Source organism: Podarcis cretensis, assembly GCF_951804945.1.
Source record: "Podarcis cretensis genome assembly, chromosome: 8".
Taxonomy (NCBI): Eukaryota; Metazoa; Chordata; class Lepidosauria; order Squamata; family Lacertidae; genus Podarcis; species Podarcis cretensis.
In genome coordinates, this window is record NC_137177.1 from 60,902,493 (window position 1) to 60,927,086 (window position 24,594).

The window sequence follows — 24,594 nt, forward strand, 5'->3', positions numbered from 1 at the left end:
CATTCACTGTGCTGTGAACATGAGATCTGTGCACCCCCAATTCTGGCTTCCCCAGAATTAAGACAGTGAGGCTTAGTTTCAAGTAAGCAAACATGGAGTTGTAGCCTCAAAATGAAAACTGTGTTCCCTCCTTTTCAGGGTTGCAGCCTAATGAGCCATTGCCTAAATTTTAAAATGTAAAACATTTAATGGGCACCAGGTTTTACATGTGCACATTTACACCTACCTTAATGTCATCAATCAGCATCATCACATCCTGAGACATGAAGAAATCACTTAGATCAAAGATTATTGGGTAGCAAACAACAGTCTTGCCAAGGATTCGATAAATCTACCAAAAGGGAAAAAGAAACATTTACTTTAATATTGTATATAGGATGCTGTTAACCAAATCTTATGAAGAAGAAAAAATCCATATTCTGTTTTATAATTAAAACTCGACACTAAGACAAATCATGCAAATGAAGGAAGCTTTTATCTCCATTTTGAGTGTGGCATAAACTTTCATAGACAAGTGCCTGACTTTATCATATGCATGAAAATTTTCAGGCAAGTAACCACAGAGGTGACTTTTCCTTAAAGAATCTGGGCAAAGCCTTTGGTAAACTTAAGCCATGTGAATTGCTTTCAGAGTTTAGAGGATAATTCAATTGTCCTCCAATATTTACACACAGACCTCCTCCATTATTCACACTAACGAAAGCATGCAGAAGAGCCATTTCTTGCACGGACCTTTGATGTTCCAAGGCAGCCTACTGGTCGGTCAGGTCTTCCCGAGAGTCCCAGTTTGTCATTGACCCCCAGATGGAAGTAAGCCTGTAAAAACATCACAATGCACAAAGTCTAATGCACGAAACGCAGCTTGCATGCTGTTTGGCAGTATTTATTTGCTACTGGAATCCAACAGGCCTTTTAAAAGTTCTAACTAGAAATAAAAGATTTCAAACTGGCTCCAGTTTAACATAAATACTATTTATTGATATAATAGTCCAAAAATACAGTCTAACATAAAAAATATCGGGGAATACTGGGCCATACAATGTTAACTTAAATTCCTCAATGGGCTTTCAAGAGGCCCGGGGGGGGGGGGGACCAGAAGAGTTGCACAGGTGGATTCATAGCAACTAAAGGAAGGGGTCCAATGGACCCTTATAGCCTAACAGAGTTTGGTTTTCCTAAAATAACTTTAAAAATAAGAAATCACTGTTGCAAATTAGTATTGTTAACTCTGGTGTCAAGATAAAGTCAGCTTGCAGCAGGATTAATCCCTGATGGAAAATTTACTCCCAGGTGCAATGAGCACCTATATGGATCTGTAATACATGTGTCTGTGCACATGTGTGTGTGTTGTCGTTGTATACAAAGGAATGTAAAGGGTTGTTGTTGCAAAATGACAAAAAGCATCTCCTTCAGTATTCTTAAGGGATTGAAGTAACAACCAAATGATGCAGGTAAGATGCCATTTTCCCTACCCGAATTTGATAAGTTGTTGGGGTTTGAAAAGAGCCCAGCCTATTCAGTGGTGGCTTCTCACTTGTGGAATGCCCCCACCCTGGACAGGCTTGTCTTGCACCAGAATTCCATATTTTTATGTGCCAGGCAAAATCATTTCTTTTTCAACAGGCCTTTGGCTTTTAATTACCTGTTGCTGCCTTGAGCAGGTAGGATGTTTTAATTCTGTCTTTTAAAAATAATATTGTCTTTTAGATTTGTCTTCGTTTTCTCTTATGACAATTTTAATGTGTTTGTTTGTGGATACGTTGTTTATATATTTGAGTGACCTTGGTGAAAAAGCGACCAACAATTTAAACTAAAAACAAATGAACAAATAAATGTCCCATTCATTTAAATAGAAGTAAAGCCTTGATAAGTTAAACACTCACTGAATTGTGTGTGTGTGTGTGGTACTCATTAATATGGAGTACCAGCACCTCTCTTTTTTGATACTCACGGCACTTTTATCACTATATGAGTACCAACAGCTCATTTCTTTTACCAAAAAAGAAGCACTGGTTGAATAGATGTATAAATGGTTGAATAGATGTATAAATGGTTGACATATATTTCAAGCAGCTGCTGGGGTAAATAGCAGCCCCCTTAGCTTGGGAAGCAGGGTCTTAGCTGGGATGGGTCGGTGTGGTTTCTGGAATGACTAATCCTTAGGTTTTAAGATTAGATGCTCCTTCAGGCTAAAAGAGGATATTTATGGTCTCTGAGAGAAGAGATGACAAGTGAATGCGAACAGGAGAGGGAAATGATCTGGAACACCCAAAAAAAAAATCTCACCAGTTAGTACTTTTTGCACACAAGATAGCTTCACTGAACACATTAACTCTTAGGGCCCTTGCCAAGGCAATCCATCTGCTGCTTTCTGAGCCAAGTAGACTACAGGGAGCATGGTCAATGGTTCTGCAGCAGAGTGACCTTTTTAGAAATTAAAGGTCATCTCGTTACAGAATATCTAGGGAAAGAACACCCTCTTTCGCACTAGGAGGGTGTGGAGCTACTTGGAAAGAAAAGTGAGCACAGGAAAGGATTTCAGAGAGAGTGGCCCCTTGTCTTTTTAAAAGTGGTTAGAATGAAACTTGGAAGATACCAGACAGAAGAAATAATTTTTTGCACACACACCCCCCCCTTAAAATAAAAATCCTGTCCATTACTGAATAGTGAAGCTTTATCATCACCATTATGAAACTTATGGACAAACAATACTGATAAGAACGCTTCATTATTCAACGAAGATTACCTGAATAACATTATTCAATACAATGAACTTGAGATTACAACAGCACTAGGAGCATTCCTTGCTCTTAAGTACAAGTACTGAACACATATTAGAGATTTCCTAGATACCAAAGAAAGTACATCATCTACTGCATCTCACCATGATTCATTCCCACCTTATTTCTAAAGTTATTCCCAGTTTTGTAATTAAATGTGTATTTACTGAACAACACCATTCATATTTTGGAGAGTTTCAGGTATCGCTGGAATGGAACAGACACCAGATGATTCATCACAGCATAGGAAGCATATTTAGTAAGCAAAGAAACAAGAGGTCTACCTATAATGTTGAAAACAATGTCTTACTTTCACAAGCTCCTGTTGTGGCCATATCTGGATGGGTTCAACCTGCTGAGGAGTCTGTGTCTGGATTCCGTATGTGTTCAAGAAAACCTGCAGACTTTTTTTAAAAAAACGGAAATCACAAGGAATTCAAATGCAGCAGAACTGGAGCCTGCTATTAAATATGGATCCTGGTAGCAACTGGCTTTGAAATACTGGATTTCACACCTAGAATGCAATCCACCCCACAGAGGCTGTAAGACTGTGATGAGACTGTTAGAAATAGGATGTCTTAGTGTGACAGAACATGTGCTAAAGCCAGCAAGCCAGCAAATGTGTGTTTGGCAATACCTATTTCTCAAAATGTCTCCTTAAAGAATTAAACTATCGTAGGCTACTAGAGCCAAGCTGGGACCACATGCGATAGTTGCTACCAAAATCCATCATTTCCTGGAGCTGGGGAACTTAACTGGAGTCAGGGAGGGGTGTCTACAAAAAAAATGAGCCCAGGGACACATTTGGAAATCTAATAAACAGTTGTGGGTATCACAAACTACCCATTTCACAGAAGAAAAACTGGGAATCCTCAGCACTAACCCCCAATAAGCAAAACAACTGCATCCAGTCAGAACAAGTGAAACAGAGGCAAACAGCTCCTCCCATGAAAAAAACTTAGGCACCTCTGCATCACACCACCAGAAAGCAAAAAATATTTTTTTTAAAATTAGCAAACAGGTGAGACAGGGACCACTAGAGAGTTGGGCATCTCAGGGCATGTTGGGGACTCAGCATTAGAACTGGAGATTTGAGCTGGATCATGAAATTCAGCACACAGAAATTGCTACTCTTTTGACCAAGAAAAGAGCCATGTTCCTAATATGTATACCAAGCCATGTTCCTAATATGTATACCAAGTCTGGTCAGTCCAGGGGATTCATACTGCCCAATAGTCTGCAAATTGTTCTTATAATTATACTGCACACTGTTTTGCCTGAAAACAGCTCTGAGGCTTGCGCATTCCCAATCTCATGTAGTTCATGAAAACAGTTCTAAGTCTCAAATCACAAAGTTTCCGGTTCAGTCACACAAGTCTCCAAATAATGCATTCAAATCCAAGCACTGAGGCTCAGATCACTTATCTGAATGGCTTACCGTTGGCTTTCAGCAACCAGCGCGACTTGGACCACCAGGTCATTTTCAAGAGGACCCTTAAAACGCAAGAGTAAAACCAACATTTTTATTGGTGCAATGTGTTGGCTGATTGTGAGCCACAATGAGATACAAGGACAACATGAACAATAACCATTCATTAATATGATTGACATTGTCTGGCCGCATTGCTGCTTTCCCTCGCTCTTTATTGCCCACTAATCAATTTGACGGTGCAGACAGGGAAATGGAACACCAGGGAGGTAGCACACATAAATCTCAATGCCACCTGAGGAGCTGAATTGTCAATGCACTTTTGAGTGATGCAATAGTGGGATGTTAAGGACGGGTTCCTTCATTTATTTATTTTTTACTATTTTTGCATCAAAAGCGAAGGGAGGGGAGAGAATCAACAGCATTTGATTTATTAGGCATACCTTGCATCATTAACAAAACAAAACAAAACCTTCATGTATTTTGCCAAGAACTGCAAGTCTATTGATGATTTTCCAGCACCAATGCTGCTTTCATCTGCTGCACACACTCCTCATAGCAAAAAATGTACATTGACAGTATATATGGAGCTCCTCTACCTAAGATGGGAGCGTGATGACCCCCCTGTGCATTCCTTGGAGTACACAGATCAGATCTCTACAAAGGAATGAACAAATATGGTTGAGTGTCCATTTCTACATCCGAGCATAGGGCAATCTCTAAGGTGAGGCATGTGTGCAAATAGGTTATATCAGTAATTATTTAAATTTCCCTCCCCATATTCTTAAATAACATAAGTTAAAGAAACCTTATTACAAGGGTCCCAACCTGTGCCCCGCAAGCTGCCCAGAAACTGATCCTTTTAGTTTATTCTCACTTGTAATATTTTATTTCCAAATGTTTATAGAGGTTTGGTTTTATTTGATTTATTATATTTCTGTGATGGGATAATGAGCTGCTTGTGCGTAAAAGCTGAATCCCTCAGAGCTTGGCATAGGTCTCAAAGCTCTGCCTTTACGGGAGCCCTCAAGGCATGACTCCCTCAATCGCTGGCAGAATCTGTCAGTGGGCGTTTCCAGAATTTGCGCCAATATAAGAGTTCCTTAACAGAAACTCTCCTTCGGGATTCTCGGCGTGACAGTTTCCTGCGAGGCGTAGGTGTACCCAGAGGAGGTCCTGAGACCTCCCCGCTGTTTTCACTGGAAGTCTCTTGGAGCCATCCCTCCGACTGAGTTTCTCCATGAACTCTCTCTCTCCCCCTGCTGGTTCCTTCCTCTGCATCCGAGGGTCTCCTAACCTCCTTGAGCCCCTCCACCACCTGACTCTCCAATGGCAGTTCCCTGACAATTTCCATGCCACTTTTCATTCCTGTGTAATGCCCTCTCATCAGATGTCAAGGAGATAAAGAACTATACAATGTTAGAAGGCAGCCCTGCATCGGGAAGTTTTTTAACATTTGACGTTTTATTATATTTTTATATTCTGCTGGAAGCTGCCCAGAGCGCCTGGGCGGTGTATAAATAATAAAATTCTTATTCTTATTCTTGAATGAATCGCAAAGCGACTTACAAAAACAAAACAAAAAATAACATTATAGAACATAACAGATCATTACAAATACAGCATAAATCATATAGATGAATTAACAAATCATCAGCAAAGCAATTATATATAATCAGTAAAACAATAACAGTAATATGCTATTAACAAAATAACTAAAAAGGCAAAACAGCACAATTACAACGAAAATAATATATTATAGCATTCATAAAGTATTATGAAATATTAACATTAACAAAATAGCAACCAGAAATAAGCAAAACAGAAAACAAACTGTTGAATTCACATGCACTCCCTCTCCACCCCCATGACTCATAATATTTCACTCCATTCAGCTCCTTAATATACACATAGACATAATGCCCATGGCAGTAATGCCCTTCTGAAGGTTTCTTGGGTTGGAGGTGTGGCAGCACAGGTCATCCCATGATGACAGACAATGTCTCTCGCCCCTCACCTCGCCCCTTCCTCTGGAAGAAATTCTTATGAAGGTGGGGCAAGGTAGGCGGAAAAAGCCAGCACAAAGTCTCACAGAGGGTACTTTGTTTAACCATTGACCGCGTTTTACAATGTAAACTCTCTTTGAATTTTTGTAGCTGGTTTTTATGAATAATACTTATTTTGATGCGAATGCGGGTCTTTCAAAAATTCTCTGTATTTTTGTATTTGTTTTTTTCTTTGACATGTCTTCCGCTATGTTGTAACACTACTTAGAGATCTGTTTAAATATAAGTAGCATATAAATTGTCCGTATAAATTAAAAATCAATAATTGGATGGCAATAAAAAAAAAGCTTAAGAGAAAAGAAAATAATTTCCTTTTTTTTAGCGTGAAGGGTTTTACATTGGCTAGCTATAACTTACTGTGATGACACTACTTAGATATATGGGTTTTTTAAAGTGGTATATATATTTTTCTAAATCAAAATAAAACTATACACAATGCATTTCACTTGCACTACACCTGCTTACCAGATTGCTGTTTGTTTTAGGTGAAAATCATAGTTGCCATACACCGTTGGAAAAATGGCTGCAATCCATTCCATGGTCAGAGGTGCGTTATTTGAATTGAGGTGTACATTTTTGTAATGCGGTGGGATGCAAACACTGCTGTTCTCTTTTAATAAATGCAGGGTGCATTGTTGCAAGTTCAGTTAGCCAGAGCTCCCTGCTTTAAGAAAATCAGTTTCCCTGGGAATAGCTTGCTATAGCAGATGTTGCCAGTTCCATGGCTCTAAAATGTGTGAGGTTTGCCCTTCTAATGGATCCTAACGTAACTGTTGAGGAATATGCAAGCTAGTTTTTTTCTGCATGTTTCTGCATTAGCCCACGACTCTTGCAAGGAAGCTGAGCATCACCCTGTCATGTAGCTGTTAAAGGCACGGGATCCTCTTGCCTAGAAATGAATTGACAACCTTGCTCATAAAGGCCCTGGATTTAGGTGTGTAACTACATTGAGCTACTCCAAGGGAACAGCTGCAGTCTGTGAGATGGGAGAATACAAGAGCAGAATACTGAAGTCACATCTACCTGAACACTGGGGGTGATTAAATTCCAGTCAGGCAGCTCTGTGTCAGACAAAACAGCATACAGTGCAGTCAGGAAAATCACGGATACTGGTGGACTTCTGCAGTGGGCCATTTCCAGCTGTTATTTAGGAGATTCAGTTTTGATCTGCCTGGCATGACACCGTGGTTGCAAGCCTTTTATTCTATTTTTTTAACGACCACTCAACAACAGACTTTACAGTGGGATTCTGGATGTTACTATTCACTACACCAAACTCCTGATTTTTTGGGGGGACAAAGTGTGTGCCGCTTTCAGAAAGATGGAGAAATGTAGGGACACAAAAACTGGAAATGTAATTAAATGTGTGCCCTTGTTTTTGACGGCATTTTTTCTCCTGTTTGGACAAATATAGTCATTTGGGAAGGTGGCCTTGATAAGAATTTTGTACTTCAGATAACAATCAGGGTTGCAGGGGAGAGAGGAGGTTTTTCACAAATAGCGAGAAGTAGGAAGATTCTTATTTGCAATCAAGAAAAGCAGCTGCTCTCGTCTGATATTTTGCATTTTATTTCCCAAAGAAATATATATATATAAGCAAAAGAATTTCGGTACACAAGTTTAATGGACAAATTCTGTCGAGAATAAAAATCTGGTTGCGGTTTTGCCTGATAATAAATGGCGGCTGCTTTTATTTCTCATTTAAATCTTTTTGCTAGTGAGCAGGATTTCATGGATAGCTGCACTTGATGAAGTGCTTTATCAACAAGGAGCTGCAATCTTTTCTCTAGGTGACTTGATGCTTCAGTCATTTTTATTTTAGAGTGCCTGGCTGTGAGAAAAGTCAGTCTGGGAAGTGGGGAGGACTCTGCAAGCAACTCTGTTTTGTGCTTAAAACTGGAATGCTGCTTCTTATTATTAACCCAAAAGCAACTCTTTGAAAGATAAAGACGGTGAGAGATCAGACATCTGAAAAAGGCATATTTATTCATCATGATTTATTCATTACTTTTAAAAAAACAGGAAGGAAGGAAGGAAGGAAGGAAGGAAGGAAGGAAGGAAGGTTGAGGGACATTTCTGGAAAGCCACTTAGAACTTATGTGGACCCAGAATGAAACTTGGTTCACCCAGAAAAATGGAATCTAATCTACTCCAAAACAGGAGAATCAAGTCAGAGACGAATCCTAATCAGGCCTCCCTGCTCTTAGCTACTCTCTAGGGGGCATGACTTACAGAAACTTCTCCAGTCGCAGGACCGTTTCAGGTGTAAAGAGCCCCAAGATGTCTCTACTTAGAAGATCACAGCTTACTCTTACATTTTTCAAGGCCAGGGCCTCTGCCTACTGCAGGACATTGAACCAGCAAATGCTGACAATCAAGCAAAACTTTCAGAAGAAATATAACTTATCATCAAAAAATACCTCCCTTGGAATTGCTACAGAGGAAGGCAAACACACTTATGCCACCCACAACTCCGACGGAATTTCCGAAAAATTAACAAATTAACAGCAATTTCCTATAGTGCAGGATGGAGAACCTGCAGCCCTCCAGATGTTGTTACACTCCAATTCCCATTAGCCCCAACCAGCGCAGCCAATAGTAAGGGGTGTTGGGAATTTTTAGTCCAACAATATCTGAAGGATCACAAGTTCTCTAAACCCAAAGTGTTGCAAGTCACCTGTCAGTGCCAAGCCAACCATTAACAACCCCCTGAATATCTCCCACTGAATATTGACCGGATGCCATTAAATAGACTGGTACAGGTATAGCCCAGTCACTGCACCTCCGTCTTGTGCTATTTTCATTCTCTGGTATCACAGAGTGAAATAATAATATTTTTTTTTTTAAAAAAAAAACTTAAAATGACATTATGGTGACTTAACATGATGTCACAAGCCCAAATGTATCAGAGAAAAATGTCTTTAAAGCACTGTGAAACTCTATAATTTCAACAGACGTACAGAATGATTGTTGTGTTGACACAGCTCTATGCTGGGGTGGTTTTCCAACGGTGCTTGGTCGGTGTTCTAGCACATTCAAAACCTGTCACTTTGCTGCACTGACTTCTAGAGGCCTCTATAGGCTTTAGTGGCTTAGCTTTAGCTGTAATAACTGCTAATGCACTCCAGAGAGATAATGCTGCATTTACAGGCAATGCATTATAAATCACTCAGCAAGGCCTTATTTCCTGTACAGGATAATGTGGACACATAACCCACAAGGAGTCTTAAGGAGAAAGATCTACAATCAGAGTGACAGAATCCTTAAACATGGCACATCTAATTTTATACAACATTCAAGGGAATTTGTGTTTGTGTGTTTGTGCGTATGCGTGTGTATCTAAAATATCTTGAGTTTTTTGTTCCCCATATAAGCGTAATTTGTGCTCATTAGGCTTTGTTTGTAAATCCTGGTACTTTCATTAAAACTGAATCTTTTTCAGTACATTAAGAATTCTTTAAAGAGAGCACGGAGACAAAGTTTTTAGAACATGAGTTAAAATAAGCCACTGTGCCCACATTAGAGTATGATCTAAGCAGCATTACAAGTGTTAATACAGGCTTGAAAATAAAGCTTTAATGTTATCTTATACTGCAACAGACCTGCTGAGGATGGAACCAGGCAGTGTGCACTGCCTGTGGTTTCACGCGCTATCTACATTTGCGAATGCGGACAAATTTTATACCACCTTAGCTAGCTGTCTCCCAAGAAAACCTGGGATTTGTAGTTTGGTGAGGTGCAAATAATTTTGTTGAAGATTCCTAAAATACACACTCTGAGCTACCATTCTCAGAGAATCCTGGTGTGTGTGTGATTGGTGTGTGACCTTAATCAACAGAGCTGAGTTGAATCAAAAGGGGCTAAAAGCTATGAAAATCATTCAGATCTCTCTCAGGATCAGATCATGTTGATGTATACAGGATCCATGCTTTTTCTAAAGGTGGGGGAGTCAAGATGAAAGTGCAACTGTTTGGGTGATCAGCAACAATACCCAAGTTTGATCAAAGAACTTAGATACTTTCAATACTAAATCCATTCCCTAACCTCTGTCCCTGGGCGTAATACACTATAATACCCAATGATACACACACACCTGCTACATCATCACATTGTTCAGGAACATGTAACACTCCTTCCCCACAATGCAGAAGTGAGAATTCTTCATGGTGGCATGTGTACTGCATGAACCCCAAACCACATGGTGACACAGGCTAATGAACATGCCTGTGAATGTCATATTAACACGGCTAGAAAAATTGTGTGGTCAGTTTCAACTTAGCAATTTTGTTTTTACAATTTTTAAAATTATGATTTCAGTCATATTTATAAGCTGCCTCTAATGGTATGAAGAAGTGGGGCAATTGTGAATTTAAATCAGAGGCAGGACTGCAACATATGGAGGGCAACAGACTCCATACCCCAGGTTTAAATAACTAAACCAGCCCACAGAGGGATTTGACAAATCCTAAATATGCAGAACAATCTTCCACCTTCACCACCATCACTAATCTAAGGAATATTTGGCAGCATCAGATATAGCAATGGAAGACTGCAGCTCAAACACACAGGTTGTAAAGCAAGGTTAAATGCAAATGAACTTTTAATAAATGCCTGATGAATCCATTGTGGAGGGAAGGAAGGAACCTTTTATGACTTATTTATTGGATTTGTGATTCTGTCTGCTTTATGACTGAAGGGGAAATGCTTGAATAAAGATATTTTATGGTGCTGGCTGGAAGAAACAAATCAGCATGTGCCTTCTTTGTTTTTATGGTGATATAATGCCATGATGCACTCCCAAAAGACCAGCTACACAAAGGGAATGGCCACAACCCAACCTCAATCAAGCCTGTATGGGTTTAAAGGCAAGTCCATGTGCTGTAGGGTCGGAATTACCAATTTTTGCTCCAAGGTAACCCACATTTTGCATCAAGAAAAGTCAGATTTTGCCCCATCTCTCTCTCTCTCTCTCTCTCTCTCTCTCTCTCTCACACACACACACACACACACACACACACACATATAGGCCTGCATATGCTTATGTTGTATGATTTGTTTTTATATTCATAGCCACAGGGAAAGCAAAGCATGGTCTGAAGTTGGTTTACAATCCTGGTTTACAGGGCAAGTGCCCTTTATTGTTGTCAATTCTGATATAATGGGAAAGTATGGTTCACGGCAATCCAGAAGTAATTGATTAATTGCAGGAGGGAGTGTGTAAGCTCAAGGCACACAACATAACCCTTGCTTTGGCATTTGGTAGGAGACCCCATTGGAGGTGGAAGGATTGGAGGTGGAATGATAGACCCCATTGGAGGTAGAATTGGAGGTGGAATAATAGGAGGTGGAATGAGGCAAGGCAGAACTGCCACAAAATGCCTCCTTCTCTCTTCCACCAGAACCCCCACTGGACTTTATGAAGTATGATTTGGCAAGGATCCTACCTGTTATTTTAGCAGAGTGTTTAATGCCAGAGCGTTCGATCACTCTGATGCTCAGCTTACTGGGGAATTTTCAGTTTTGATGCTTTAGTGCAGCATCGTGGAAGCTTAAGCCTTCCAGACCAGCATTTTCCTGCATAGAGTCCTTCATGCTTAAATTCCAGCTTTAGGTGCCAGAAAAAGCTGCCTTTTGATAGTTTTGGATCCAAGATAACTGCTTATATAAAATGGTGCCAATTACTAGAAAAAGACTTTTGTAATGGCAATCTGTGTTACAACAAACCTTGAGTCTGATTAAATTGTTTTATTACTAATGAGAATAACTTCAATGAACCCCATTAATGAATGGGATTGCTTTTTTAAAAAGTGTTAAATTTGGGCTGATTGATTTTGCTTCCACAAGCCTATCTAACGTTATATACATTGAGATGACTAAATGGATTTTTTAATTTGCTTTTGAACAAAATGAGATGGTTTAATTTGATACATTTTGTAGAGGAAAAGGAAGAAAGCACTTTTAAGAAGTGAAGTGGTGTTTGGGTTCTGAAGACATCATTATTAGGTGAAACGTTTTGTGTTCCAGTTTCAGATTCCATTTTTGGCCGGTTCTTTTAACACTTCAAACCAAACACAGACAGGAGCATCTGTAACTTTCATCTGTACACTATGACTATGCATACATTAGCAAACATTCAGATAAAGTATTTCAATAAATAAATAAATAAATATAATGAAATGAAATGAGAGTTAGGGGTATCAGTGAAAGATGTCTGGCATTTGTGTCATGAGGAAAAAAACAAAAATCAGACTTGACTTTATTTTCTGTACTGCAGTATACCTAGAACTATTACAATGTGAGCTGTGATCCAGATGGAACAGAACTGATGGATCCACAGTGAACTATCTCTGGGTAGGTGGAGGGGGGATTTGCTCTCCCTGCCCACCTGGTGTGCCTGATCCACCTTCAACATCCATATCTACTTACGGAAGGGAATAAGCAGGCTTTCCCTAGATTATAATGTTTTGCTGCACTGTTCTGTTTTTAATGACAGATTGTGAAGCTGAGGCTCCAGTACTTTGGCCACCTCATGAGAAGAGAAGACTCCCTGGAGAAGACCCTGATGTTGGGAAAGATGGAGGGCACAAGGAGAAGGGGGCGACAGAGGACGAGATGGTTGGATAGTGTTTTCGAGGTTACCAGCATGAGTCTGACCAAGCTGCGGGGGGCAGTGGAGGACAGGAGTGCCTGGCGTTCTCTGGTCCATGGGGTCACGAAGAGTCGGACACGACTAAACGACTAAACAACAACAACAGTCATTGTTTCTTTGCTTTATTTTGTGACAAGTATTTATATTTCAGTTCTACTGGCATAGGGTCTATGCACATTAAGTGGTATAAAATATTATAAATAAATAAATAAAATAATAAAATTAACCTATAGCCACATGGTTCACATCATAGGCCTATTCACATGGTCCCTCCCATTACACACATATGGGGAGGGGCAGATACACTGAGCAGGTGGAGGGGCTGGCATGTACTTAGTTGACTGATCTGACCCCTAGAACGCCACTATGTTGGGGGGAAGGAGAGAGTCACTTCTTCAAGAAAGCTTTTCTGAAGACCTGGCTGATGCTACAACCTCAACTGCCCCAAAGTGAGAAAGAGCAAATACTCCGCTGAAAAAGTAAACCATGTGGGTATTCCCCCCCCCCCCCAGCCAGTAGAGGAGAAACACACTGCAACAAACAGGTCCATGAAGTTAAAAGTGGCCATAACACCACCTCACCTTGCCATTTACTATCTGAAGTTATAGCTTGCTCTGTTCAGGCTGGTATACCATCCTATTAAAAATAAAATAAAGTTTCGGGCAGCCAGAAACTTTAACAAGCCACTCAAAATAAATGTCTACCCAGCACTTTCTCTGAGGATGCATAGAGTTCACTTACGCCATCTGAACTCTTAGTATTTGTTTCGTACAGAACAAACCCCAGCAGCAGTGGCGTAGCGTGGGGGGTGCAGGTGGGGCCGGCTGCACCGGGCGCAACATCTGGGGGGGCGCGCTCGCACTCACAGCTCTCTGTCCCCTGCTAAAATCCTTGGGTTAGGGGGCGCAAATTACTTGCCTTGCCCCGGGTGCTGACAACCCACGCTACGCCACTGCCCAGCAGGGACTAATGCAATATTACTACTGCTGCAACATATTAATAAATGGCATGCCTCTCAACTGCATTTTTTAAAAAATCAGCTTATTAAACACACTCATACCTGATTTGAATATCTCATGCTAACGTTCCGTTGATCTTGGGGAGGTATGTAACGCTTCACTGGGTCGATATCTTTAACACTTACTAAACCGTCAACTGAAAGGAAACCACCAACAATTCATCATTTGTCTCTTTATAGCCCAAAGCATTTGTCATCATTATTACCCTGGAGCATGCAAGAATAAAAAAGCAATGGATTTAAAGTTTGGCATTTGAATAAATCCCCAGAAAAGCGATGAAATGTAGAAGCTGGTATTTCAATGGTTCAATGCATCTGAACATATTTTTCCAGAATGGGTTATCCATACATGGTGATTGTAGCAGGTTTTGTGAATTACAGTGATCATGAATCCAGTTTCGGCTCATAGGGCTATCTACATGAAAGCTGCACAGGCTATCCATTCTGATAGAAATATTTTTGAATGTGTACAAAGACCTAGTTCAGAGATAATGATCTCAGGCCAATAAACCATGAACAAAACATGTGCTCACATACTCCTCCCACCATTCCATCTTCAGCACTGAAGGTGAAACTTGTTCAAACCACAGTTTCCTGTTACATTTACACCAGGAAACTGTAGTTTAACCCCTGTTTACTCTGGCTTCATGTCCTGGTTAGGAAGCCTTGCTTAAACCATACTTTTGTATTTGGCTGTGAGAGGAAACAAGTCACACCACCAGTGTTGAAGCTAGGGATATGAGGGGTGAGGCAAGGAGAAACCAGGTGGGTGAATGGTTCATTCTCTGCCCATTAAACTGATTAATCGTTGGCTCAAGAATATTCTATCTCAATTGGGCTAATGTGTTAAATCTGAACTGACCATCAGGTGACAAACACAGTCTGAAAGTTCTCATAGTCACACAAATGCAACTTTGGAGGCAGGCAGGGGCACATATCAAATCTGAGAAAACTCAAATTCTTCTACTTTTGCAGGTGTCTACTTACCAAGAAGTTTTGCAATGATATAAAGCGACTGTCCCCAGAGAAAGAATTTTCCATCTCGCCCATGGTTGCTGGGAAATCGTTTCTGACTGCCAGGATTTTTCTTTTCCAGTTCAACAAAGTCAGCTGGCACATAATAATATTTAGGTACAACGGGAAAGCCTGCGAAGTTTTAAAATATGTACTTAAAGACATGTAAAATTACATTATTACAAAGTGAAGAAACGTATCCCCCATGCACAATGTAAATGAAGTAAAAACTTGCTGATTGTCGTTCCTAGTTATAATTCGATGCCAGTCAGCTAAGAACACTTAACTGCTATCCTGAGCACAGGTTTATTTATGTCTCTCTTCTTGACTGAACAGATGCAGTGCCTATAAACTGGTTCCGAAAAAATAGTAATGTTTTACAGATGGGAGGGGGGGAAATCCCCTGCATTTATTTAGAGGTACTATTGTTGCTCTTGTGCAACAGAAGAGAAAATATGTACAACTGCTGTTGGTAAAGGAGTACAAAAGCTTCAGGCCAGAATAAAAATGAACCTAAGTCTTGGATTGAAAAAAGTAGAAGGCTGATGATAAGCAAAAATGTTTTCAGTCACTTCTGATGTATTTATCAGTGAAAGAGAAAATACACAAACTAGCTGTGGATTCTTGCATTTAAGCCACTGTCCTCTACAATAAGGCTATACACTTTTAATTCCCATGTGCTATTTAAAGGGTGCACTCGAATTTTCCCGTGCAAACGAGGAACAAAATGGAGAGGAGGGTTGGTTATACTGGAAGAAGTCTGCCTGTTTGTACCTTCTTGCTAAGGTCAAACTAGACGTGACGGTGGCAGTCCCATAAAAAGTGCAGCATGGACAGAAAAGGGCAAGGGAGCTGAAGTCTCCAATTGCCTGCAGTTCTTTCACTGTCCACCTCTCTCCCTCTTTTAAAGCTGCTTTCCACTCTGTGATTGGAAGTAGAGATAAGCAGGTTGAGTAGGGGGGAATTGCAAACACATCTATTTTACAGACACAGCAAGATAAGTGTATGACCACCTCACATCTAGTTTCACCCTAGAACTTCTGTGTAAATTGAGCGTGTGAATACAGCACAAAGTAATCCCAATCAAAAGTACTGTTTGGAGTCTTTAACAGATGAATGTGATCTTAAACTGAAACTTCTTTAAAATAGGGAGTCCCCCCCATGTTTTGCCCTCATTAACTGTGCTTCAACAGTTATTAATCAGAATATTGATTATACTGTACAGGGTGAGTGAGGGCATGTGTATGTATTTAATGAAATTAAATATGACCACAGACACACACACACACAAACTGCAATGGAAGTTAAATGCTACGTCAGTAGGGGTGCTATGTATGAGATTATAAGCAAAAATTTTGTTCAGTAAATGATAGATCTTCCATAATTTATGTAATAAGAAATGGGAAGGAGCAACATCTCAGGCATTCTTCCCAAATTGTTTAAGTTGCAGGAGGCGGCTGAGATAAGCATACGGTGCAATCCAAAGTCTGGAGAAAGCAATCACTGCCCTTTTCTGAGCTGCAAAGAATACTGAATGGGTATCCCATATGCCTCCTCTGGATTTTATTTACTGTATGAAGGAACTGAAACTACCTTTTCACGTTTTCAGGCTTGGAAAGAGTTAGAAGGCAAGAGGTGCCAGAAAAGGGAGCGAGAAACAACTACATAGAGAAAGGGAAGTGAGCAACTATTGCCATGCCTAGTTTAATGTGTGGTCTCTCCATCCTCTGATGTACCAAACTGCAACCAGTGTATCATATTCATGGCTAACCACCTCTATTGACACATATATTACATATATTAAAACTTTATATATTATGGAAAGCTTTTCCATGCTTAAAATAATAATTTTTTAAAAATGGATCACATGCTTAGGGTTTTCTAATTACTAGCTATAAGGTCTCTCATGCAACTGAGTAAATAACAGCAGGAGTGGGGGCGGGAAATGATTCTGGCGCAAACCTAACATTTAACCTATCAGCGTTTCTTTCACCAGTTAATGAACTCCATTTTATTATGAGCCATATTTTACTGGAGAAATGAATCACGTTTTATGTTCACACTTGGCCTGGAGCTCTGCTTTTGTAAGAACATAGGCTTATTCTCTGGGATTTGATCTGCACTCCCTACAGTTCCACGCTGTAGGGCCACCCCCATCATTTGCATTTGCAAAAGTTCAGATTTCTCCAGTGTCACTGCTGCACCGTACCTTCTGCTGATTGCTGTAGCAATGGATCCAGAAGCTCTTGATATTCTTTGACTTGCTCAGTGTTACCCTTGAAGACTCCTAAAAGCAATTCCAGGAACAATTAAAGAAAGATAGTGCTTATAATAAGTGTCAGCATCATTTCAGATATTTTGCGCCATGATGGTTGGACGGGAAGGCCATTTTTGAAGTGCTCTTGTGAGCAATAATGGGGTCATTCAAATGGGAACTAGGATCAGGGAGCCTTGGGCTCATGTGGGGCCTCCTGCCTTGTTCAATTAGTGATTTCCACCCTGCAAAACACAGTTTGCCATTTTATCCAACCCAGCAAGCTGTGGTCTAGTTCAAACACCATTAGAGTTAAGAGCATGAGCCTTGATCCTTGACTACAGTTTGAAGTTGGGTTGTTTGGACAATCCACAATTAAAACTAACCAGTTTGTCCCAGTTCAGTCATAACAACAAACCAAAGTTGGTTGAAATGCTTCTGTCTCCTTTTCATGACTGCACCATAGAAGCAAAGGGAAATATGCCAGCATGAGGCTCGTGCATGTAATGTTAAACCATGGTTTAGGGTTCCATATGACTACTGACTATGTTTTGTGCTTGTTTGCAAGTTAGGATCTAATTCTGGCAATCCAGTCAAGAGCAAAACATAGTGCAGGCAAATTGGCAAAGTGTGATCTGCTGCAAGCAAATGTCAACACATGAGAGGAGGAAGGAATGGGAGATTATGAATTTCAAACTCTTCAGTGCTTGAACAATCCCAGTGAATTACAAAATCTGTTCCCTGTGCATGCTCTTCTCAATCTAGCTACCACAAAAGTCCACAAAGTCACTTTTCATGTGTTGCACTCATCCCCACTACTTTGGTGTCTCTTGGCTGAAAATAAATTCCCCTCTCAGGTAGAGGTAATGCAGTGGCAAATTGACTTCCTACATGCTCTTAGGATCACAGTGTTAAGCTGTGATCAGTGTGGATTTTCATTTGGTGACATTTGTCTGTAATTCACACTTCTTGGCTGTTCCATTTCCCCCTTTCCTAGAAACTAAATTGCATATACAATTCCAGATTTTATATTTCCTTTAAGACCAAGGCTGCAAAGCAAAAAAAAATTATTTCTTTTGAACTAGATGAGGTTTCAGCTAGAGTTATTTTTACAAGTAGTTATTCTCACCATTTTTTTACAGTGCTGTGGCTTTAGGGCCTGCCTCCATAAATGAAAATCCTAATGGCAGAAACAAATGAATTTTCTTACTCGGTCAAACAAAAAGATCCATCTAGTTCAGCATTGTTTCTAGTATGGACAGACAGATGCCTCTATACATCAATAGGAGAAACATCTGGTATACTGTCTATATACAGGCATGCTCCATTTAGCCATAATGGCTAATAGTAATTGAAAGACTGATCCTTCATGGAGTTGCCATCACCAAACCTAAGGTACTCTATCAAGCAGCCATTACACTACATTACATCAGGCTGAAAAGGTAGGTGGAAAAAGAAGGGATGCAGGGTCATTCCATGGACACAGCTGAGAGACCAGCAACTTTTGGCTTCTCCTCTTTTTGAACATCCCTACACCATCTGGTCATTAGAAGAACTAGTAACAAAGAACCTGTACCTGAGTTTGCTTATTTCCTCCTCCCTCCCTATTAATTTTCCTTTTTGCCCTCCCTTTTTAGATTAAAAGTTTGACATTTCACTACTGCCATTACTACCATTATATAAGGTGCTGCGCATAATGGATTCTATTCTGTTCCTATCCAGAGGGCTCAAATTCGTAGTCTTCTCTGATTTTCAATTTTCTTCGTTTTTCTAATTATTCAACATGCAAATGCCTCTTTCAATGGATGCAAACTGGATTATTGTCCTGGAAAGCTACATTTAAAAAAAAAAAAACTGCTCTTGTACAGTGGCTAGGAGTATTAAATCTGAGCCAGGAAGTACTGATTCAAATTTCACTTAAACCATGAACTCAGCTAGGAGAATTACGGCAAATCACCATCTCAGCAAGCTTCCCACATGTAAAATGGGGATAATAATACCCACTTACCTTACACAGGTTTTATAAAAGATTTATGACACATATATGCTCTCATTAATCATTCAAAAGGTGCTAACTACACACCAGGCTTCACAAGACTTTAGCTAGGAATTCTCTTTTTGCATATTTCCAATGCTGCATGAATATTGAGGAAAAAAATGCAATATTGTATGTTTGCTACAGAACACATTGGAACTTAGGTTTCAGAAGGGAGTTTTTCCCAGCCCTTCATAGAGATGCCAGGGATTGAACCTGGTCCCTTCTGTATGCAAAGTATGTGCTGTATCACTAAGTTACATCCTGATCTGGAAACTCTAATGTCCATCAACTTACAAGAGAAAATGGAATCCATGCTCTTTTGCTGCAGAAACTCCAAATGGAGAATTATGATAATTTGCTCATCTCTTAACTTCGCAGATTGAGGGCAAAGAGCCCCAGGAGAGACTTACGCATGATAAATACAAAGAAAACCCCACAAGCTCACGGCTAAGATAAAATCAAACTATCTAAGGAACCTGCATGCCAGCATTCTCTCCTCATTCTCTCATTTTAATTTAATTGTTTAATCTCACAAAATGGGACATGATAAAAAGTTTTATAAAATTATGAATGGTGTGCAGTGGGAATGGTATGGAATGACCGGATGGCTAAAAAATGTTTCATTCTTTCAGATAACAACTAACGCTTTTAGAGTCTCCCAATGAAATTGATGGCTTGTAAGAAAGTATTTTGTCAGTTTGACAAGAGAAACTATTTCAAACAATGCGCAACTGACTTGTGGGAAATGTGATGACTACAATTAGCTTAGGTGGCTTTTAAAAATGGATTAGAAAATGGGCAGTCCATTAACAGCTACCAGGTATGGAAGCAAAACGGAGGCTTCACATTCAGAGGCCATGTGTCTGCTGAATATCAGCTGCTGGGGATAAAGACCGAGGGAAGGTAAATGCTTTCATGCCCTGCTTGTGGCTGTCCTGAACCTATCAAGCTGACCACTCCTAGAACCAGAATGATGGACAAAATGGACATTTGCATGGCAAATCAATTCATTTAGGGCTACTCAATAAATTAGTACTTATGAAGCAAGTTACAATGACACTGATGATACTGAGAGGAGGGGTGACTAACGTGTGCCCCCCCCCCAGCCAGCATGAGCAACAATCAGGAATGATGGGAGTTGTAGTCCAGCAATATCTGGGGGGTCACAATGATTTAGAGACATGCCTAGAGCACAAGGGAATCTCATGAGTGTATGGCTTTCTTCATTCGTTTCAATGGATATCTGATCCACTTCTGCATTTCCACCTCACAAAATCTCGTGAAAGCTCCACAAGATCTCGTGAAAGCTCCACAAGATCTCGTGAGATTTCACTGGAACCTGCTGCTGCCACTGCTTTGTGGGCGCCACTGTGGAACCCAGCTAAGGAAGACCTGGGAGGGGCAGGAGTTGGGGAACATCTTCCCATTTGGCCTCAGGCAGCAAAACAGGACATGCAGTTGCTGATGACAGAAACAAGAGAAATTCAGCTTAAAGTATTTGCATCGAGGAGACTTGCGGTGAAGGGACAGAACAGAACTTTTGAAATTTTCCTGCCCATAAACAAACCCAAGCACTCTTCTCAGAAGTAAAAACTGATGTGCACAATGGAGCATTGCACACTCAGATATAAAATTCATAACAGAAAATAAGTTTATTCTACAAGAGCTGAAATCATTCCATTAGTTATACTTTGGCAGCAACATTGTCCCTGAAAACCTTGGCATAAGTAGATTATAGCCTTCCCTCTTGGATTGCTAAAAACATTTTATTATTGAATTCTAAGAGTCATCTCTGACAGAATAAGAAAGTAAAGTCATACTTACCATCAATCATCATGAAAATAAAAAAGAGAGGAAATTCACACTCAATCCCATCAAAGAGCTGAAATTAGAAAAGGGGAGAATTTAAGATGCATTTGTGTTGCTTCTGAAAATCTATTCAAATTTCCCACTACATCAAAGAAACCAAAGATAAACATGAAAACAAATTATTCATTTAGATGCAACAAATTTTTTTTTAAAAGGAGGAGGAAAATTTCAGCTTGCTGCAAAAAGATTCACGGGACTTTCAAAAAGTGTTGTAGCCTAATTTTATGCACAAAATGCATCACAGGCTTTTTATTCTCAGCAAGGAAATTTTCATTTGAATTGAAAAAGGCAAAAACAAAAGCATTTGAAGGAAAAGCAAGGATTCTATTCAGACAGCCTTTAATGGCAAACATTAATACTCTGAAGCACATAGAAATTTGGATATTAATACACTCCAGCCTGTAGTCAGCTGTGAAATTAAATAAAATGATAAATAACTCAGCTGTTTGTTAGGGGAAAACAAACTGTACATTGAGTTTGAAATGTAAGCACATTTACCTCTAAACAAATCAATCAGGGAGAAGAGTGCTGATGCAGCACTCCTGGGCACTGCACACCCAAAGCTCCACAACCATCTCCTTCGCTAAAAATAGATTGCAAAGAAGTGCCAAGGCTAATGGTTCATATGATTTGCTGGCTCTTCTCTGCTCCCCTTTATAGAATGAAGTTGTTCTCCATTTTGGAAGTTCTTGCAGGGATTAAAAGAACACTTGAAACTGAACCTCTGTCTTTCTCCACAGATTTCACTAAGCAAAATCAGGATTAAAACAGTTAAGCCAGGCTTAACTCAAAAATGTAAGTTCTCATGTACCACTTGCCCTGCCCCCCACCCCCATTCCCACTCATAGGGATAATCTGTCTTGAAAGATGGCTCACATCTCAATTCATTCTTGGGTGGAGCATGTCAGCACACGGAGTGGAGATGTACCACTCCTGAGCAATTAAGCATGGCTAATGGGTCAAGAATTAGGGAGTTCAGTGACATAGCATGTACATTACATGCATAAGTTCCAGATTCCATCCCTAGCATCTCAACACAGGGCTGAGAAAGACTCTACCCTAAAACACTGAAGATTGCTGGCAGTCAGTGAAGACAATATCGAGCTACATGGACCAATGATCTGGCCTAGTATAAGGCAGCTTCAGAATGGGTCACAGAACTGTATACTTCCTCTCCTAAATAAATGAAGCTGCTGGATAATGAGCCCAACCAATGGGCTGTCCAGTCCCTTTTGGTCTTCTGAGACTGGACATGAGTTTCCAGGGTCTCCTCTTTCCTAGGCCTGCCACATGATATGAATCAGACAATTACTCCATCTAGCCATACATTGTCTGCACTGACTGGCAGCAACTCTGCAAGATTTCAGACAAGGTTCTCTCCCAGCCCTAATTGGAAATGCCAGGGGTTGAACCTGGGAGCTTCGGCATGCAAAACACATGGGAGCTGTGGCTCTACCAGAAGGTGAATCACAAACTTTAGACTCACAGAACTGTACTTTTAGAAGGAACTTGAAAGCCATCTAATCTCACAACCAAGACTGCTAATGGATTACCTGGAACAAATTTCAATTATAGTGAAGCTGCTTGGTAATCTGTACAGTAAACATTGCTCTAAGGCATCTAGTCCCCAAAACAGTAGTTGCAATAGCTTCTTTCCATTAAGTAAGGGGTGGGGAACCTTTTTAGCCTGAGAGCCACATGACCAATCTTCCAGAAGCCACATGCCAGTGGTGGGGAGGGCCAGGGGTAAAAGTAGATGTGACTACAGGCAAAAGCAGGAGTAATGAATGTGACTCTTGTATAGTGGACTACATTCTAGGTAGGAAAGTCAGAGTTTTTACAAACACACTAATCTCAGCATCAAGGTCAGCAAGACGACACATTCCAGGGAAAAGGAGTGTGTGAAGCAAGGCTGGTGAGACCTGGGCTGTGACCTAGGGTGAGATGGGGTGGCCTGGGAAGAGTCCTGAGGGTTAGAGAGGCCCAGAGGACCTGAGGTTCCCCACCTCTGCATTAAGATATTTTGACAGGTGGGAATGTAAGAGGAATCAACAAGGAAATCTGATCAAAAGTAACCTAACATTAGATTTTTTTGTTAAAGCAATAGATTATATAGGAAGCACTAACAGAATCTGCACTCAAGCATACACAAGCATGTCAGTACAGTGAAGCTAATTAGAAATCTGAATCTGACATTCAGAGTCAAGGTAATTAATAGTTTAAAAATTATTCACAGTGGGCAAACCTAGAATTTCCTTGCCTGGTAATCATAGAAAACACATTTCAATGAAGAAGGAACAAATCCTATACACAAGTGCACATCAAACACTTGGGCACACATAAGCCAATCCTTTCCAGTATTACATGAACAGACCCTTTACCTTAATTTCTGCTGGTTTGTAATAATGTCGATTTTTGTCCTCCAATGCAGTCCTATAGCCATCTCTCAAAAACCGTTTGAATCCGTATTTTCCTTTCAGCTTCCTAACCACCTTGTCAATTGTTTGGCTGTACAAAGCTTCATCATCCACAGCAAAGGCAGGATAGCTAATACAGGGCAGGAGGGCAGCATCAGTGTTCTGGCAGAAGAAAAAGGGATGTTTTCTAAATTATGGATGATACAGAGCGAAATGAAACATGAAACTGGAATCTAGATAATGGGAGCTACTTATCTATGTTTTAATACATAGGTTGGAAACTTTGTTGGCCTGGCAAACCAAATCTTTATCTCCCCCACCCCGCAAGTCAACTTTGACCAGAGGGATGTCGTGACCCACCTGTCAATCATCTGATGTCATAATGACATCAGGTGATTGTCAGGCAGGTTGTCCTATGCACAGATGAAAGTTGGCACAGTGGCGTGGCAGAGAGTTCAATCCTGCTTTTTGTAGAGCCTGAGCAACCAATCCAGCCATATATTATACCTGCTCCACACCTGGCATCACCTGTTTGGCCTGTAGGCCAAAGGTTTCCCATCCCTACTTTAATAGCTACACATAAAAGTCCCCCACATTCAATAACTCCAATCCAAAGTTCCTTGGGTGTTCCACATGAAGCTCCGATGATTGGAGATTTCCTCTCATACTTCAGTGTCAGGAGCTGCTTGCTAAAGAAAGTGAGAATGTGTGAATGGAGCTGCTTTGACCCTGAAATTGAAAACACTTTGTATAAGAGTTCTGTGTACCCTCTGGAGCACCCATCAAGGTTTGGATTGGATCCTTTTAAAACCAGATTGGGCCAACTGTTTCTGCTGCATCTATAACAATTGCACAGATCGTCTCAAGCCCTAAAACTATTTGCATTCAAGCATTTAAAGAAATATTATAATTACTTAAGAACCATGTTTATCCATGTTCCTTGTTTACATCTGAAATACTCAACAACAATTTAGTACTGAAACTCTAGAGAGGTCTCAGAAATCAGCACATTTTTAATACGCTAATATATATTGAGCAAATAGCAAACTCCCAAAGGAGG

General features: G+C 40.3%; 1 protein-coding gene across 9 annotated transcripts in view; it reads right to left on the bottom strand.

The window, feature by feature from the left end:
• Window positions 1-24,594, bottom strand: part of PHKB (phosphorylase kinase regulatory subunit beta) — a 143,539-nt gene that overhangs the window by 36,001 nt on the left and 82,944 nt on the right. For all 9 annotated transcript variants that reach the window (XM_079988735.1, XM_079988736.1, XM_079988739.1 and 6 more), the window contains 9 exons: window positions 23,499-23,696; window positions 21,073-21,130; window positions 17,166-17,243; window positions 14,930-15,088; window positions 13,985-14,079; window positions 4,219-4,274; window positions 3,091-3,184; window positions 733-816; window positions 227-331 (listed from right to left, as the gene is read on the bottom strand). In XM_079988735.1, coding sequence (XP_079844861.1) covers window positions 227-331; window positions 733-816; window positions 3,091-3,184; window positions 4,219-4,274; window positions 13,985-14,079; window positions 14,930-15,088; window positions 17,166-17,243; window positions 21,073-21,130; window positions 23,499-23,696 — 927 coding nt within the window. The remainder of the gene's footprint in view (window positions 1-226; window positions 332-732; window positions 817-3,090; window positions 3,185-4,218; window positions 4,275-13,984; window positions 14,080-14,929; window positions 15,089-17,165; window positions 17,244-21,072; window positions 21,131-23,498; window positions 23,697-24,594) is intronic.